At 41.2% G+C, this 19,638-nt stretch overlaps 1 protein-coding gene across 19 annotated transcripts in view; it reads right to left on the reverse strand.

The window, feature by feature from the left end:
* Nucleotides 1–19,638, reverse strand: part of RABGAP1L (RAB GTPase activating protein 1 like) — an 857,048-nt gene that overhangs the window by 271,970 nt on the left and 565,440 nt on the right. The window contains exon 18 of one of the 19 annotated variants that reach the window (XM_054551607.2): nt 2,444–2,601. Coding sequence (XP_054407582.1) covers nt 2,551–2,601 — 51 coding nt within the window. The 3' untranslated portion in view covers nt 2,444–2,550. 19 annotated transcript variants of the gene reach the window in all.

The raw sequence follows: 19,638 nt of genomic DNA on the forward strand, positions 1-19,638 counted from the left end.
GGCCGTCTTCTTGTTCCTCCAGAGAAAGCATCACATCTTTATCATTTGATAACTCTCATATGGGACAGAAAGTAATACCACATAACTCTTTGCTGCTGATGATTAAAATGATCAAAAAGCACATGAGCACATGTCCTTTAGCCTAAACACATTTCAATGTACAAGTATACACAACTGTTAAATCAGTATTTCTTAGTCATTAGGAAATAAACCTGAGTATATTTGTTAAACTTGTAGATTTCTAGAGCCATATCCTCAAAGAAGCTTGAGTCTAAGATGACCTCTAGAATTTTTATCTTTAATGAGCAATCTCTCCTGCTTCAAGTTATTTTGTTACATTGAGATGTAATTCAAACACCATAAAACTTGTTCTTCAAAAATGTACAGTTCAGTTGGTTTTTAGTATATTTGCAAGGCTGTACAACCATCATCACCATCTAATTCCTGAACATTGCATCATCTCCAAAAGAAAACTTTTTCCTGTAAGCACTCACTCGTCAATCCCTGCTCTCGTCAACTCTAGGAAACTAATCTACTTTCTATCTCTATGGATTTGCTATAGAGGTAGGGGTACAACTTTATTCTTTTATATGGAGAGAGGAGTGTGAAGTAGGGGTGCAACTTCATTCTTTTATAAGTCAATATCCAGTTACCAGCTGGGACCGGTGGCTCAAGCCTGTAATCCTATACTCTGGGAGGCTGAGGCGGGCAGATTACTTGAGCTCAGGAGTTTGAGACCAGCCTGGGCAACATGGCAAAACCCTGTCTCTACAAAAAATTAAAAAATTAGCCAGGCCCATGATGGCATGCACCTGTAGTCCCAGCTACTCAGGAAGCTGAGGTGGGAGGAGTGCTTGAGCTCCAGAGGCAGAGGTAGGCAGAGGTTGCAGTGAGCTGAGATGGTGTCACTGCACTCCAGCCTGGGCAACAGAGCCAGATCCTGTTTCCAAAAAAAAAAAAAAAAAAACTATCTGTTTGTCTGTCTGTCTATCTATCTATCTATCTACATCTAGCTATCTATCTATCTCCAGTTGTCTCAGCAACATTTGTTGAAAAGGCTATTCTTTCCTTACTAAATTGTCTTGGCATTCTTGCTGAAAATCAAATGCCCACAAATACGTGAGTGTATTTCCATTCTGTTAATCTATAGATTTACACCTATGCCATTACCATGCAGTTTTGATTACTATAGCTTTGTAGTAAGTTTTGAAATAGTCCCTCTCCCACCCCTCCCAAATTATTCTGGTGAAAGTTGCTATGAACTACACTTTGAGAAATACTGTCTTATGCTTCTAGGCATAATTATACTCTTTTATCAATATATGGTATAGCCATCATAAATACAAGTCTTGTGATATGGGCTTCTAAATTACAAATATATTAATTTATTATGATTTGGAGTCACTCCTACCACCTCCAAAAATCCCAACCAAATAATATTTCATCTTGCTATCTAAATCAGAGGTCACAAACTGCAGCCTTTGGCTGAATTTGGACTGATGATACATTCTGTTTGGCCTCAGCTTTTTATAAAAGTTGAATTTGAGTTCCTTTACGTGAATATGTACTCTGCAGTTCATCCCAGTCCTCAATACTCCGTCTTGTCTTATACCTAGCACATTTCATTCATTTTTGTGCATTTGAGTTGGCCATATCTGACCTAAATAAATCTTTAAGTAGCCCCATTAAGGAAAAGTAGAAAAAGTGTAACCAATACCCAATTTTTTCAAGGGTTTTATCCAAATGCTAAATTAAATTAAAGGATATTTTCTTGAACTTAGAAAGATTTAATAGATGCTTGTTGACTGATTAGTTCTACACTTGAAAGGTTGTGAAACTCTACTGGGTTCAAAATACTATTTGATATCAAGTCTATTATAGATCTGAAGGTTGAAGATAGGAAGACAGTTAATATATTAGATAACATGTAATTCAGGTTTATCAGTACATTTCAAATAAAATCCAAATTTATCTTTAATTATTAAAGATATTTTTAAAAGTGGCTAATAATTCTTGGAGAAAAATAGATAAAAAATCTTAATTCTGGCATAATTTTAAAAATTCATTTTTAAGACTGGTAAAAAGAAGGCCTCAGAAAACCTACCACACTATAGGCCGGGTGTGGTGGCTCACGCCTGTAATCCCAGCACTTTGGGAGGCTGAGGTGGGAGGATAACCTGAGGTTAGAAGTTTGAGACCAGCCTTACCAATATAGAGAAACCCCATCCCTACTAAAAATACAAAAATAGCCAGGCATAGTGGCACATGCCTGTAATCCCAGCTACTCAGGAGGCTGAGGAAGGAGAATAGCTTGAACCTGGGAAGCGGAGGTTGCGGCGAGCTGAGATGGCACCACTGCACTCCAGCCTGGGCAACAAGAGCGAAACTCTGTCTCAAAATAAAAAAAAAAAGAAAAAGAAAAAGAAAAGAAAACCTACCACATTATAAAGGAGTTCCCCATCTGAGGGAACACTGGTATTTCAGTCCACCATTCTGGCTGTGGCTGTAGTTTCATCCTGATTTTCTCTCCTCTCCTTCCCATGGAGGGTTTCATGTAAACTGCTTTGGGTCTCCACCATCCTTACACTCAGCCTGATACAGCTGGAGGAACATTTTATTGTCATTAAAATAGTACACGATGACAAATGATGCCAAGGGTCTCAAAAATAAATGGGCTTATTAAACATTAAGAACTGGGTAATATCCAACTGAGACATCAGACAAGCCAGGACAGGATTTTTCTTCCTCTATCATCCTTTCTTGGGGCACAGCACATCCCTTTTTTTCCTTTTGAGCTTGGGCACTTATTGACTCAGGATAATAGAAGTGGGCCTTTTATAATACAACTCTAAGCAGAGAAGTGAGGTACAGATTCTTAGGAACAAAGTTATGCCAACAGATAAGCATTCTGGCAGAGGAGAATGTCTGTTTGGCTTATATATGGTAGATCCTGAGGGACTAGTGCCAAGTGGTTTTCTTTCCCTTTCTGCTTCAACCTGATTGGATCTCAAAAATTTTCCCAGGTGAAATTAGGTGAGATTCAATAACCAAAACTCAAACCAAAAACCTAAAAGGAAGGAAGACCACAGGGCAAAGGAATAAAAGAAGAAGACAACAGAAGAATAAAAGAAGAAGACAACAGAGTCTGGAGGGATAAGTAAGGAGAAAGAAAGCTTCACAGAGGTTTCCTGAGATACTGAGAAAGGTGGCTAAGAAGACTCAGGTGTTACTGTTGAGGAGAAACTGGGACAGGAAGCAGCAGACAAAGGAAGCCCACCCCATCTGCCTCCCTACCCAAGGTTAGTTCCGTGTGAACTATAACAGTTTGAAGTTTGGAGAAAAGAATTACTTGATATGTTCTTCAAGATTCATTGGTATAATCAACTAACATACTTCCTTTTTCTTTCAGTATTGGACTGTTTCACCATGCTCTTCTGATAGTAAGAAAAAGACTCTCATAGAACCAGCAGTACTTGTAAAGTTATCATGTGGTTCTCTACCAGACATAAACAGAAAGCAACTATACTGATTTTGGAAAAAAAAAAAAGTAAGGTCTAAGACAAGAATTAGATCATACATCTAGATTGGTGAATAGGCAAAGTAATACCTGGTATCTAAAGGTGACCTGTTTTTTTGTAAAAATTTTGCATGTTTTAAGGTTGACTCATATTAGCTTCAACCTTAGTCACTTATTTTAAGCTATTTTTCAGGTTGAAAGCTTATACATTATTAGATAAAATGTGCTTTGATTCTATTTAACGGGAACAAAAAAGGGCACTTAAACGAGAGGATTAATCAGTACTATTGGATATTTATCTTTCATTGTTTTACAGTCATAAATTTGTTTGTTTTTGAGACAGGAATCTCGTTCTGTTGCCCAGGCTGGAGTACAGTGGTGCTATCATAGCTCACTGTAGCCTCAAACTCCTGGGCTCAAGCGATCCTCTGCCTCAGCCTCCTGAGTAGCTGGGAGTACAGTTGTGCCCAGCATGCCTAGCTAAATTTTTTAACTTTTGATAGACACAGGGTCTCACCACGTTGATCAGGCTGGTCTCAGCCTCCTGACTTCAAATGGTCATCCCACCTCAGCCTCCCAAAATGCTGGAATTACAGGCCTGAGCCACTGCACCTGGCCTAAAATTCATAGGTTAATATTAACGAGGGATCTTTTACGTATATTTGCAAGGTAACAGAGATGATGAACACTAAGAATGCACTAATTCTTCTCTGTATTAAGGATTCTTATGGACAAAATGGATTCTTGCCTGTCAATGAGCATAACCAAGAATCTTTATAGAGTTTACAAAGTAGGATGTACCTACTTCATTGGGATATTAGGAGAACAACTACACGAAGTAAGTAAGTAAACAAACTACCAGGTGCTTTAAGTGCCTTAAAAAATAATTACCAGACATGATGTGGTCCAAGCTGAAATCCAATAGGTCAATGAGCCAGAGGACCAGCAGGAAATTGTTCTATTCAATTATGAAAAATTTTCTGGCATATTCCTAAGAAGAGCAAAATGGGCTATACTACTAGGATGAGGACAAGAAGCAAAATGTCAAGTGGACTTCTAAAAAATAACAGCTTTCATACCAAAGGTATTGAAAGAAAAAAATAAAAAATAAGAGCCTCTGAAAGCCCTGGTGAGACAACCCAAAAAGTAGGAGACCAGAAGGTCCTATTATGCCTCTTTTTTAACAAATGCAAACAGCAGTTCTAGTACTGGTAGCTAAATATTGTATGTTTAGATATGGTTAAGAAGCCCTGGATAAGTAAGAAAAAGGTTAAACTACTCTTTGGTTAAAAATGCCAAACAGCTGGGTACAGTGGCGCATACCTGCAGTCCCAGCTACTTGGGAGACTGAGGTAGAAGGCTCACCTGAGCCCAGGAGTTCAAGGCTGTAGTGCACCGCTATGATGATAGTGTCTGTGAATAGCCACTGCACTCCACTCTCGGCAACACAACAAGACCCTGTCTCTAAAAATACTACTACTACTAAATGCCAAACAATGGATGCAGATAATTAAGTTCAGTTGCCCTCCCTATCGGTGGATTCTGCATATGTGGATTCAAACAACAGATGGAAAACTGCAGATGGAAAATATCTTTAAAATAAAAATAATAACAAAAATAACATAAACTTAAAAACAAATAACAACTATTCACATACCATTTACAATGTATTATGTATTATATGTTATATAGAGATGATGTAAAGCATATGGAAGGATGTGTTAGGTTATATGCAAATATTATGCCATTTTATACAGGGAACTTGAGCATCCTCAGATTTTGGTATCTGTGGGGGACGAGGGGATCTTTAAACCCTGTGGATACCAATGGAAAACTGTGCCTGCAAAGTGCAGCTGGAAAAGAATACCAGGAGCATCAGGTGAAGGAATTTAAGATGGAGAATGGAGAAGTCTTGCCAGACCATAGGAGTACCTGGGATATGAGATCAACAGAGTCGAGTCTTGGACTGAAAGACCCAAAATGATATTGGGAATTGATTACGACTTCTGTCTTAAAATGAGAGTAGGTCATGAGGATGTCTTAAAAGAGACAAAGACCATCTGTTATTTGCTAAGGGACATGAAGGACAAGGATAATCACAGTGTCTGCCCATGTGAATTGAAAAAAGTTGAAAAACCTATTTCTAAATTGGGCAACTGTATGAGGGGTGTGAAGGGCTGCAGTCTGTTTGGAGAAGGTAAGAATAGTGTGACAAGGTATGTAAATCTTTTAGTACAGTGTGTGGCCCAGAAACACTCTCCAGTAAAGCCTGCCAGTATTCTGTCCTCAAATATTTGAGACTTAAACAGTAAGTCTGAAAGTTTATCAGCTAAAATTGGATATTTATGAAACAAGGTTGTAAAGGGAAATAACTACTCTTCAACGCAAGGTCTCATTTTTAATCCACTTCCACTGATACTGTATGAGTTCCTTCTCTTTTGTACAATATAGATAATTTATAAATTGAAAGAATGTTGTTACTAATAATTACAATGGAGGTCTTTCAACACTTATTACTTAGAAGACGCTTTCCCAATACAGTTTCTAGACAATGGGAAGCATTCAAATATTTCATATACTTTTGCCAATAATCATGAAAATTATTTATATGGGTCAAAATTGCACACTGCTTTTACTTATAACCTCACCTGCAAATGTATACTATGAAAATGATTTGGATCCAGCTACCACTTCAATCCTGAGGACCAAATTATAATTTTAAAGATTACACCCTATATTAAAACTATGCTATGCTCCACTCTAATTAAATAAATTCCTATGCCAAGCTAATATATAGCTTGTCTTGAGATGCATCAGAATTTTACTTAATATTACATTTATCAAATGTCTACTTTCAATGCAGTCAACATTAAGAATTTTAGTCTTAAATTACACGCACACTAGAAATATTTTATTGTATAAGATCCATCGATGACCCTTCTCAGGAAATCTGACCATGTACAATTCCTGTTGAATGGATTATAGGTCATGTGACTCACCCAAATCCTATTCCTTGACCACAGCACAATGGATGAGAGATTGACAACTGGCCTAAGGTGACCTATGACTATGCAGACTTATTTTAAAGTATGTGCAAAACCAATCAGGCTCTCCCTCAGTAATTTTATCTAAAAGACACATAGGGAGATTACCAAGAGCTATTGGTATTAGAGTTAAAACGTCATGTAGACTTTTCTGAGGTCTTTTAGGCCCTGTAAAACAAAGCTACAAAGAGGTAGTCAGGAAAGAGGCGAGAAAATCTGATTCATAGAGATTGATAGAGAATAATACAGACGAGTGTCTAGGTTAACTTTGGTGCCTGTCCTTCCTGAAGTCTACTTGCTCAACTTCTCCTGGATTTCCTCTATCTTTACAATAAACCCCCACTGTACTGGAGCTACTATGTCTAGGTTTCTGTTTCTTAAAATATCTAAACTAAAACAACTTATTTTTTCCTCTTAAAACTCAAGAGCAAAGTTATTTTTCAGCCTGTAGAATTTAAATGAAGATGATAAAAATAATTATGTCCGTTACTTCTTCATTCGTATTTTCCTTCAACAGATACTTTGAGTATGTCTACCATATGTGAAGTTAGATACTAGGTATTCAGCTGCACATAAAAAAGACATAGCTCTTCCTTTCAGAAATTTATAATCTAGTGAGGGAAATAGGCATTTTAAAAGCAATACAAAGTAAGTCAGTAAATAAAACACCAACCACAGGGTGCTAAGAGAGAAAGGAAAAGGATGTATCCATTTAAGAATGGGTGATCAGGGAAAATTTCTTAGAGGAAGTAGCTAGCAAGGTAGAGTGAATAGTTCATTCTAAGCAAAAAGAGGAAAAAATGTTTTTCTTTTTTTAAAATTAACATCCCTGCTGTCCTAAAAATTATACAAATGCTTTCAATCTGAAAAGATCTTAAGTGTTCCAGAAACTAAAAGAAGACCAGTGTTCTCCAGTACAAAGAGCAGGAAAAAGGCTGACCTTTGGATACCACTGGGGAGGAAGGAAGGGAATAACTGCAGGCCAAATGAAACAATGTGAGTCTTATTTAGTCGGAAAACACAGAAGGGTTTTCAGTAGAGGAGTGTAATCAGTTATGTGTTTTACAAAATCCTCTCTGGATGCTATGGAGAATAATGGTTACAAAATGACAGGAGGACAAGTGGGAAGAACAGATAGGAAGTTACTGAATAGGAGATAATGCTGACTTGGAGAAAGAATAAAGGTTCAAGACCTATTTTGGAGGTAGACTTGATAAACTAGTGAGTGTGTGTTAGTCTGGTTCATGCGTTGCTATAAAGAAACACCTGAAGCTGGGTAATTTATAAAGAAAAGAGGTTTTATTTTGGCTTACAGTTCTTCAGGCTGTACACGAAGCATAGTGCCAGCATCTGCTGCTGGTGAGGGCCTCAGGAAGCTTACTATCACAGTGGAAGGAGAAGGGGGAGCCAGCACATCATACAGAGAGAGTAAACGAGAGCAAGGTTTGAGGGAAAGGTGCCACAGTCTTCTAAACAACCATATCTCCCATGAACTCAGAATAAGAACTCACTCATTACCAAGGGGGTGGTGCTAAACCATTCATGAAAGATCTGACCCCATCATCCAATACCTCCCACAAGGCCTCACCTCCAGCAATGGAGATTACACTTCAACATGAGATTTGGAAGGGACAAATATCAAAACCATATCAGACTGCAATAATATTTTTCAAATATTTTCAATTATAAATTGTCCAGAGATACATACATATGTAGTAAAAAAAAAAAAATAGACATGCATGGGAATAATTAACACTAAATTCTTCATAATGGTTCTCCTGAGGAAGGCCAAAGGAGGTGTAGTCAGGAAGAGATATATATATAGAGCTTCTAATCTCATTGTTTTACTTCTAGAGGTGAGATACATAGCACTTCAATGTATGTCTTAATGATATAGGATGGGGGCAAGGAAGTGCTGGGAGAAGAAGGGTGGGGCTCCTGGCGAGGGCTCCACCTCTGGGCCTGTGCCATCGGACCTAAATCAGGACAGGCATTTCTGTTTTTGTCCCCAAATATTGCATTTCCCAAGACCACACTGGCCCGCCATGCCCCCATCTTGTGTCTATAAAATCCCCAAGACCCTGGGGGCACAGACACAAGCGGCTGGACATTGGGAGGAACACACACCAGCAGAAGAGCACACCAGCAGGCACTGGCAGACACCAGCAGGCCACTGACTAATGGAATGATGCAAAGTTTGGCTGGGGAGGTTGGAGGAGTAAGTAAGTAAGTCAATAAATAAATACCAACCACAGGGTACTAAGAGAGAAAGGAAAAGAATATATCCATTTAAGAACGGGTGATCAGGGAAAATTTCTTAGAGAAAGTAGCTAGCTGCTGGGCAGCCTGACTGCAGGGGAAAACCACTGTGTCCGGAATTGGTGGGTTCTTGGTCTTGCTGACTTCAAGAATGAAGCCGCAAACCCTCGCAGTGAGTGTTACAGTTCTTAAAGAGGTGTGTCCACAGTTTGCTCCTTCAGATGTTCAGATGTGTCTGGAGCTTCCTTATGGTGGGTTTGTGGTCTCACTGGCTTCAGAAGAGAAGCTGCAGACCTTCACGGTGAGTGTTACAGTTCTTAAATGTGGCGCATCTGGAGTTGTTCATTTCTCCCGTCTGGAGTTGTTCGTCCCTCTCAGTGAGTTCGCGGTCTCGCTGGCTTCAGGAGTGAAGCTGCAGACCTTTGCAGTGAGTGTTACAGCTCATAAAGGTGGTGCGGACCCAAAGAGTGGGCAGCAACAAGATTTATTGCAAAGAGCAAAAGAACAAAGCTACCACCCTCCCGAAGGGGACCCGAGCAGGTTGCCGCTGCTGGGTCAGGCAGCCTGCTTTTATTCTCTTATCTGGCCCCACCCACATCCTGCTGATTGGTCCATTTTACAGAGAGCTCATTGGTCCGTTTTAGACAGCTGATTGGCCCATTTTACAGAGAGCTGATTAGTCCCTTTTGACAGGGTGCTGACTGGTGTGTTAACAAACCTTGAGCTAGACACAGAGTGCTGATTGGTGCGTTTACAATCCTTTAGCTAGACACAAAAGTTCTCCAAGTCCCCACCAGATTAGCTAGACGCAGAGCACTGATTGGTGTGTTTACAAACCTTGAGCTAGACACAGTGCTGATTGGTGCGTTTACAATCCTCTAGCTAGACATAAAAGTTCTCCAAGTCCCCACCCGACTCAGAAGCTCAGCTGGCTTCGCCTAGTGGATCCCGTGCTGGGGCCATGGGTGGAGGTACCCGCCAGTCCCGTGCTGTGCACCCACACTCCTCAGCCCTTGGGCAGTTGGTGGGACCAGGCCCCCGGAGTAGGGGGCGGCGACCATCAGGGAGACTTGGGCATGCGGGAGCCCACAGAGAGCGGGAGTGCAGGGGCACTTGGGCATGAAGGGCTGCAGGTCCCGAGCCCTGCCCCATGGGGAGGCGGCTGAGGCCTGGTGAGAATTCAAGCGTGGTGCCGGTGGGCTGGCAGTGCTGGGGGACTAGCGCACCCTCCACAGCTGTTGGCCCGGGTGCGAAGCCCCTCACTGCCCGGGGCCAGCAGTGCCGGCCAGCCGCTCCAAGTGTGGGGTCCGCCGAGCTCGCACCCACCAGGAACTCGTGCTGGCCCACAAGCACTGCGCGCAGCCTCGGTTCCCACCCACGTCTCTCCCTCTGAGAGGTGACAGCGTGCCAGCAGCCCTCACAGCCCTCACTCGCTCTCGGTGCCTCCTCTGCCTGGGCTCCCACTTTGGCAACACTTGAAGGGCCCTTCAGCCCGCTGCCGCACTGTGGGAGCCCCTTCCTGGGCTGGCCGAGGCTGGAGCCGGCTCCCTCAGCCTGCAGGGAGGTGTGGAGGGAGAGGCGCAGGTGGGAACCAGGGCTGCGCGTGGCACTTGCACTTGCGGGCCAGCGTGAGTTCCGGGTGGGCATGGGCTCAGCAGGCCCTGCACTCGGAGAGGCCAGCCAGCCCTGCTGGCCCCGGACAGTGAGGGGCTTAGCACCTGGGCCAGCAGCTGCTGTGCTCGACTTCTTGCTGGGCCTTAGCTGCCTCCCCGCGGGGCAGGGCTCAGGACCTGGAGCCCGCCATGCCTGAGCCTCCCCCCAGCCGTGGGCTCCTGTGCAGCCTGAGCCTCCCCGATGAGCACCGCCCCCTGCTCCACAGCGCCCAGTCCCATCGACCACCCAAGGGCTGAGGAGTGTGGGTGCACGGCGTGGGACCGGCAGGCAGCTCCACCTGCGGCCCCAGCGTGGGATCCACTGGGTGAAGCCAGCTGGGCTTCTGAGTCTGGTGGGGACTTGGAGAACGTTTATGTCTAGCTAAGGGATTGTAAATACACCAATCGGCACTCTATCTAGCTCAAGGTTTGTAAACACACCAATCAGCACCCTGTGTCTAGCTCAGGGTTTGTGAATGCACCAATTGACACTCTGTATCTAGCTACTCTGGTGGGGACTTGGAGAACCTTTATGTCTAGCTAAGGGATTGTAAATACACCAATCGGCACTCTGTATCTAGCTCAAGGTTTGTAAACACATCAATCAGCACCCTGTCTCTAGTTCAGGGTTTGTGATTGCACCAATCGACACTCTGTATCTAGCTACTCTAGTGGGGACTTGGAGAACCTTTGTGTTGACACTCTGTATGTAGCTAATCTAGTGGGGACATGGAGAACTTTTGTGTCTAGCTCAGGGATTGTAAACGCACCAATCAGCACCCTGTCAAAATGGACCAATCAGCTCTCTGTAAAATGGACCAACCAGCTCTCTGTAAAATGGACCAATCGGCCCTCTGTAAAATGGATCAATCAGCAGGATGTGGGTGGGGCCAGATGAGAGAATAAAAGCAGGCTGCCCGAGCCAGCAGTGGCAACCCGCTCAGGTCCCCTTCCACACTGTGGAAGCTTTGTTCTTTCGCTCTTTGCAATAAATCTTGCTACTGCTCACTCTTTGGGTCCACACTGGCTTTATGAGCTGTAACACTCACCGTGAAGGTCTGCAGCTTCACTCCTGGAGCTAGCAAGACCACGAACCCACTGGGAGGAACAAACAACTCCAGATGCGCCGCCTTAAGAGCTGTAACACCGTGAAGGTCTGCAGCTTCACTCCTGAGCCAGCGAGACCACGAACCCACCAGAAGGAAGAAACTCTGAACACATCCGAACATACCGCCTTTAAGAACTGTAACACTCAACACGAGGGTCCGTGGCTTCATTCTTGAAGTCAGTGAGACCAAGAACCCACCAATTCCGGACACACCTCCACACCTCCCCGCAAGCAGAGGGAGCCAGCTCTGGCCTCGGCCAGCCCAGAGAGGGGCTCCCACAGTGCAGTGTTGGGCTGAAGGGCTCCTCAAGTGCGGCCAGAGTGGATGCCGAGGCTGAGGAGGTGCCGAGAGCGAGTGAGGGCTGCTAGCATGTGGTCACCTCTCACCACCATGTTCCCCTTCGAGTCTCCCCATCCATCTCACTGAGAGTTACCACCACTCAATAAAAAACCTTGTACCCATCCTCCCGAGCCCACCTGTGATCTGATTTTTCCAGTACAACAAGGCAAGAACCCCAGGATACAGAAAACCCTCTGTCCTTGCAATAAGGCAGAGGGTCTAATTGAGCTGATTAACACAAGCCGCCTGCAGACAGCTAAACTGAAAAAGCACACTGTAACACACCCACCGGGGCTTCAGGAGCTGTAAGCATTCATCCCTAGATGCTGCTGTAGGGTCAGATTCCCATGACCTGCCTGTCTGCATGTACCCCCTAGAGGTCTGGGCAGTGGGGCACCGGAAAAGTAAGCCACACTCCCATCGCATGCTCTGTGAGGGGGATAAGGGAACTTTTCCCATTTTAACAATGATTTCTTGTATGTTTTAAATATTTAATCATAAATTTTTTTTTAAATGTCTAGTCATTTTATTCAATCAATGTACATAGTTTAACTGCTATGAGTTTTTCTGCACCAAAAAATACTATGAAGTAACTTTAGTTATTCCAACTCATAAGGAAATGGACAATTTTTATTAGGAAAAAAAATCCAATAACTTGAAGTCAATGATCCTTGTTCTGATCATGAGAACTAAACACACAACAATAGAATATAGTGAAGGTTATTTAACAGGTCTAAGTCTTTGTGAATCTTCAAAGTAATATGGGTCTGATTTTATTGGAGCAAAATATCACTCCTATTTTTAGAAATAAATATGTACCCTTATTTAAGAGCATTAGTTTTGACATGCTTAGTCTCCTGTTGTTCATCTTCCATAATTATTCCACTATTTTTTATTTAGAGATGCAAATATTGACCTTAAATGTTCCCCAACATATCTAAACCTGCTTCTAGAATAAACATTGCAGAGCTATTGCAACCTGAGCATTGCCAGAACAAAGCAGATAACAATAATATTCTCCAGTCATTTCACAAAATCATCTTTCACAAGATGCTCCTGGAAGGGTAGAAACCACAAAACCAGTCACCCTGCTCTCTCACTACCACATTAAATGAGAACATGTAATTAATAAAACGTACCCCAGTCGATCCATCAGCACATCCTGTTGCGGCTACCTTTGAAACTTGTCCAGAATCCAACCACTGTCACTACCTTGGTCCAAGCAACCATCTCCCACCCAGATTACTGCAATTGCCTCCTAACTGGTCTCCAACTTCTCTCCCTGAACTCCCCACAATCTTTGTTCAACAATGAAACTGGAGTGATCAGAATAAAATTTTATCAGTGTATGTCACTCCTATGCTCAAATCCCACCAATGGTTTCCTATCTCAGATCAGTAAAACCTAGTCTTTACAATGGTCAAAAAAGCTCCTGTCATGGTTGGGTGTGGTAGCTCATGCTTGTAATCACAGGACTTTCAAAGCTGAGGCGGGAGAATTCCTTGAGCTCAGGAGTTTGAGGCCAACCTGGGTAATAAAGGGAGCCCTTGTCACTTTTAAAAATAAATTAGCTGGGCGTAGTGGCATACCCCTGTGGTCCCAGCTGCTCGGGAGGTTGAGATGTAAGAATCACCTGAACCTGCAGTGAACCATGATCGTGCCACCACACTCTGGCCTGGGCAACAAAGTGAAACCGCTGTCTCAAAAAATAAAAAATAATAAAAAGGACCTACTAATATTTGCTGTACCTTTTCCTTCCTTTATTATTCTCCATAGCACTTTTTATGTCTGGTTATATATTCTACTTAGTCATTTGCTTATTATCTGTCTCATCTACAAGGACAAAAACATTATGAGAGCAAGGATTTTATCTGCTTTTTACTTTTTGTTTATCCCTCAAATGCAATGATGCTAGAGACTTGGTTAGATTTAAGTTTATGTAAATTTATTTATTTCAACAAATGTTGATTGAATGAATGGATGTTCCTCTAAAAGTCATAAGAAGCACAGACAATGGTTCTGCCATTTTAACTTGAGATTTCTCCCTTTCTCTGTAATACCAAAATGAATAAAAGCACAAGACAGAATTACAAGTCAACTGATAAAAGAACCATAAGGATTCTTGTACGTGGGAAAGAGTTGGGGTCCAGAAATGAGATTTTAGAGAGACTTTTCTGGCACTGAAAATTTCTGTTCATAAGTATAACTTTACAATAGCCTATATGGTTTTTATTGGTTTAGTCAATGCATTTTTTTCTCTACATTTGTGGCCAACTACAACTGCTAGAGTTTTCAGAAACATTTATATTTATGTCAGAGACTTTAAAAATTTTTTTAAATTTAAATAATTTTTATTATACTTTAAGTTCTGAGATACATGTGTAGAATGTATGGGTTTGTTACATAGGTATACATGTGCTATGGTGGTTTGCTGCACCCATCAACTCATCATCTACATTAGGTATTACTCCTAATGCTATCCCTTCCCTTGCCCCACACCACCTGACAGGCCCCGGTGTGTGATGATCCCCTCCCTGTGTCCATGTGTTCTCATTGTTCAACTCCCACTTATGAGTGAGAACATGTGGCATTTGGTTTTCTGTTCCTGTGTTAGTTTGTTGAGAATGATGGTTTCCAGCTTCATCCATGTCACTGCAAAGGACATGACTTCATTATTTTTTATGATTGCATAGTATTCCATGGTGTATACGTGCCACATTTTCTTTATCCAGTCTATCATTGATGAGCATTTGGGTTTGTTCCAAGTCTTTGCTATTGTGAATAGTGCTGCAATAAACATACATGTGCATGTGTCTTTATAGTAGAATGATTTATAATACTTTGGGCATATACCCAGTAATGAGATTGCTGGGTCAAATGGTATTTTTAGTTCTAGATTCTTCAGGAATTGCCACACTGTCTTCCACAATGGTTGAACTAATTTACACTCCCACCAACAATGTAAAAGCATTCCTATTTCTCCACATCCTCTCTAGCATCTGTGGTTTCCTGACTTTTTAATGATCGCCATTCTAACTGGTGTGAAATGTTATCTCATTGTGGTTTTGATTTGCATTTCTCTAATGACCAGTGATGATGAGCTTTTTTTCATATGTTTGTTGGACGCATAATGCCTTCTTTTGAGAAATGTCTGTTCATATCCTTTGCCCACTTTTTGATGGGGTTGTTTTTTTTCTTGTAAATTTGTTTAAGTTCTTTGTAGTCCAGATTTTCGCCCTTTGTCAGATGAATAGATTGCAAATTTTCTCCCATTCTGTAGGTTGCCTGTTCACTCTGATGACAGTTTCTTTTGCTGTGCAGAAGCTCTTTAGTTTAATTAGATCCCATTTGTCAATTCTGGCTTTTGTTGACATTGCTTTTGATATTTTAGTCATGAAGTCTTTGCCCATGCCTATGTCCTGAATGGTATTGCCTAAGTTTTCTTCTAGGGTTTTTACAGTTTTAGGTCTTAACGTTTAAGTCTTTAATCTGTCTTGAGTTAATTTTTCTATAAGGTGTAAGGAAGGTGTCCAGTTTCAGTTTTCTGCATATGGCTAGCCAGTTTTCCCCATAGCATTTATTATATAGGGAATCCTTTCCCCATTGCTTGCTTTTGTCACATTTGTCAAAGATCAGATGGTTGTAGATGTGTGGCATTATTTCTGAGGCCTCTGTTCTGTTCCATCAGTTTAGGGGACCAGTACCATGATGTTTTGGTTACTGTAGCCTTGTAGTATAGTTTGAAGTCAGGTGGCATGATGCCTTCAGATTTGTTCTTCTTGCTTAGGAATGTCTTGGATATATGGGCTCTTTTTTGGTTCCATATGAAATTTAAAGTAGTTTGTTTCTAATTCTGTGAAGAAAGTCAATGGTAGCTTGATGGGAATAGCATTGAATCTACAAATTACTTTTGGCAGTATGGCCATTTTCATAATATTGATTCTTCCTATCCATGAGCATGGAATGTTTTTCCATTTGTTTGTGTCCTCTCTTATTTCCTTGAGCAGTGGTTTCTAGTTCTCCTTGAAGATGTCCTTCACATCCCTTATAAGTTGTATTCCTAGGTATTTTATTCTCTTTGTAGCAATTGTGAATGGGAGTTCACTCATGATTTTGCTGTTTGTCTGTTATTGGCCTATGGGAACGCTTGTGATTTTTACACGTTGATTTTGTATCCTGAGACTTTGCTGAAGGTGCTTAGCAGCTTAAAGAGATTTGGGGCTGAGATGATGGGGTTTTCTAAATATACAATCACATCATCTGCAAACAGAGACAATTTGACTTCCACTCTTCCTATTTGAATACCCTTTATTTCTTTCTCTTGCCTGATTGCCCTGGCCAGAACTTCCAATATTATGCTGAATAGGAGTGGTGAGAGAGGGCATCCTTGTCTTGTGCCAGTTTCCAAAGGGAATGCTTCCAGCTTTTGCTCATTCCTGTATGATATTGGCTGTGAGTTTGTCATAAATAGCTCTTATTAATATGTTCCACCAATACCTAGTTTATTGAGTTTTTAGCATGAAGGGTGTTGAATTTTATCAAAGGCCTTTTCTGAATCTATTGAGATAATCATGTGGTTTTTGCCATTGGTTCTGTTTATGTGATGGATTACGTTTATTGATTTGCATATGTTGAACCAACCTTGCATACCAGAGATGAAGCCAACTTGATCATGGTGGATAAGCTTTTTGATGTGCTGCTGGATTCGGTTTGCCAGTATTTTACTGAGGATTTTCACATTGATGTTAATCAGGGATATTGGCCTGAACTTTTTTTTTTTGTTGTGTCTCTGCCAGGTTTTGGTATCAGGAGAATGCTGGCCTCATAAAATGAGTTAGGGAATAGTCCTTCTTTTTCTGTTGTTTGGAAGAGTTTCAGAAGGAATGGGACCAGCTCCTCTTTGTACCCCTTTGGTAGAATTTGGCTGTGAATCTGTCTGGTCCTGGGCTTTCTTTGGTTGATAGGCCATTAATTACTGCCTCAATTTCAGAACTTGTTATTGGTCTATTCAGGGATTCGACTTCTTCTTGGTTTAGTCTTGGAAGGGTGTATGTGTCCAGGAATTTATCCATTTCTTCTAGATTTTCTAGTTTATTTGTGTAGAGATGTTTATAGTATTCTCTGATGGTAGTTTGTATTTCTGCGGGATCAGTGGTGATATCCCCTTTATCATTTTTTATTGTGTCTATTTGATTCTTCTGTCTTTTCTTCTTTATTAGTCTGGCTAGCAGTCTATCTATTTTGTTAATCTTTTCAAAAAACCAGCTCCTGGATTCAATGATTTTTTTTTTTTTTTTTTGAGATGGAGTCTCATTCTGTCACTCATGCTGGAGTGCAGTGGCGTGACCGTGGCTCACTGCAACCTCCACCTCCCAGATTCAAGTGATTCTCCTGCCTCAGCCTCCCGAGTAGCTGGAACTACAGGCGCACGCCACCACAGCCAGCTAATTTTTTTTTGTATTTTTAGTACAGATGGGGTTTTGCCATGTCGGCCAGGCTGCTCTCAAACTCCTGACCTCAGGTGATCCACCCACCTCAGCATTCCTAAGTGCTGGGATTACAGGGGTGAGCCACTGCGCCTGGCCGGATTCACTGATTTTTTTGAAGGGTTTTTCATGTCTCTAACTCCTTTAGTTGCTCTGATGTTATTTCGTGTCTTCTGCTAGCTTTTGAATTTGTTTCTTCTTGCTTCTCTAGTTCTTTTAATTGTGATTTATGGCGTCGATTTTAGATCTTTCCTGCTTTCTACTGTGGACATTTAGTGCTATAAATTTCCCTCTAAACACTGTTTCAGCTGTGTCCCAGAGATTCTGGTATGTTGTGTCTTTGTTCTTATTGGTTTCAAAGAACTTATTTATTTCTGCCTTAATTTCATTATTTACCCAGTAGTCATTCAGGAACAGGTTGTTCAGTTGCCATGTAGTTGAGGTTTTGTGTGATTTTCTTAATCCTGAGTTCTCATTTGATTGATTGCACTGTGGTCTGAGAGACTGTTAGTTATGATTTCATTCTTTTGCATTTGCTGAAGAGTGTTTTACTTCCAATTTTGTGGTCAATTTTAGAATAAGTGTGATGTGGTGTTGAGAAGAATGTATATTCTGTTGATTTGTCAGGGTGGAGAGTTCTGTAGATGTCTATTGGGTCTGCTTGAAATCGCCCACTATTATTGTGTGGGAGTCTAAGTCTCTTTGTAGGTCTCTAAAAACTTGCTTTATGAATCTGGGTGCTCCTGTTTTGGGTGCATATATGTTTAGGATAGTTAGCTCTTCTTGTTACATTGATCCTTTACCATTATGTAATGCCCTTATCTTTTTTATCTTTGTTGGTTTAGTCTGTTTTATCAGAGACTAGGATTGCAACCCCAGTTTTTTTTTTCTTTTTCTTTTTTCTTGCTTTCCATTTGCTTGGTAGATCTTCCTCCATTCCTTTATTTTGAGCCTATGTGTGTCTTTGCACGTGAGATTGTTCTCCTGAATAGAGCACACCAATGGGTCTTGACTCTTTATCCAATTTGCCACTCTGTCTTTTAATTGGGGTATTTAGTCCATTTACATTTAAGGTTAATTTTGTTATGTGTGAATTTGATACTGTCATATGATGCTAGCTGGTTATTTTGTCCATTAGTTGATGCAGTATCTTCATAGTGTTGACGGTCTTTACAATTTGTTTTGTTTTTGCAGTGGCTGGTACTGGTTTTTCCTTTCCATGTTTAGTGCTTCCTTCAAGAGCTCTTGTAAGGCAGGCCTGGTGGTGACAAAATCCCTCAGCATTTGCTTGTCTGTAAAGGATTTTATTTCTCCTTCGCTTATGAAGCTTAGTTTGGCTGGATATGAAATTCTGGTTGAAAATTATTTTCTTTAAGAATGTTAAAAATTGGCCCCCATTCTCTTCTAGCTTGTAGGTTTCTGCAGAGAGATCCATTGTTAGTCTGATGGGCTTCCCTTTGTGGGTAACCCGACCTTTCTCTCTGGCTTTCCTTAACATTTTTTCCTTCATTTCAACATTGGTGAATCTGATGATTATGTGTCTTGTGGTTGTTCTTTGCAGGGTTCCTCAAAGGAATAGTATCTCTCTGGTGTTCTCTGTATTTCCTGAATTTGAATATTGGCCTGCCTTGCTAGGTTGGAGAAGTTCTCCTGGATAATATCCTGAAGTGTGTTTTCCAACTTGGTTCCATTCTCCCTGTCACTTTCAGGTACACCAGTCAAACGTAGGTTTGGTCTTTTCCCAGTCCCATATTTCTTGGAGGCTTTGTTTGTTCCTTTTCATTCTTTGTTCTCTAATCTTGTCTTCTTATTTCATTAAGTTGATCTTCAATCTCTGATATCCTTTCTTCCACTTGATCAATTTGGCTATTGGTACTTGTGTTTACTTCACAAAGTTCTCGTACTGTGTTTTTTAGCTCCATCAGGTCATTTATGTTCTTCTCTAAACTAGTTATTCTAGTTAGCAGTTTCTGTAACCTTTTATCAAGGTTCTTGGCTTCCTTGCACTGTGTCTTTAGCTCAGAGGAGTTTGTTATTACCAATCTTCTGAAGCCTACTTCTGTCAATTTGACAAACTCATTCTCCGTCCAGTTCTATTCTCTTGCTGGCAAGGAGTTGTGATCCTTTGGAGAAGAGGCATTCTGGTTTTTGGAATTTTCAGCCTTTTTGCGCTGGCTTTTCCTCATCTTTGTGGATTTATCTATCTTTGGTCTTTGATGTTGGTGACCTTCA

This window comes from Pongo abelii, chromosome 1 (genome assembly GCF_028885655.2).
Source record: "Pongo abelii isolate AG06213 chromosome 1, NHGRI_mPonAbe1-v2.0_pri, whole genome shotgun sequence".
NCBI lineage: Eukaryota > Metazoa > Chordata > Mammalia > Primates > Hominidae > Pongo > Pongo abelii.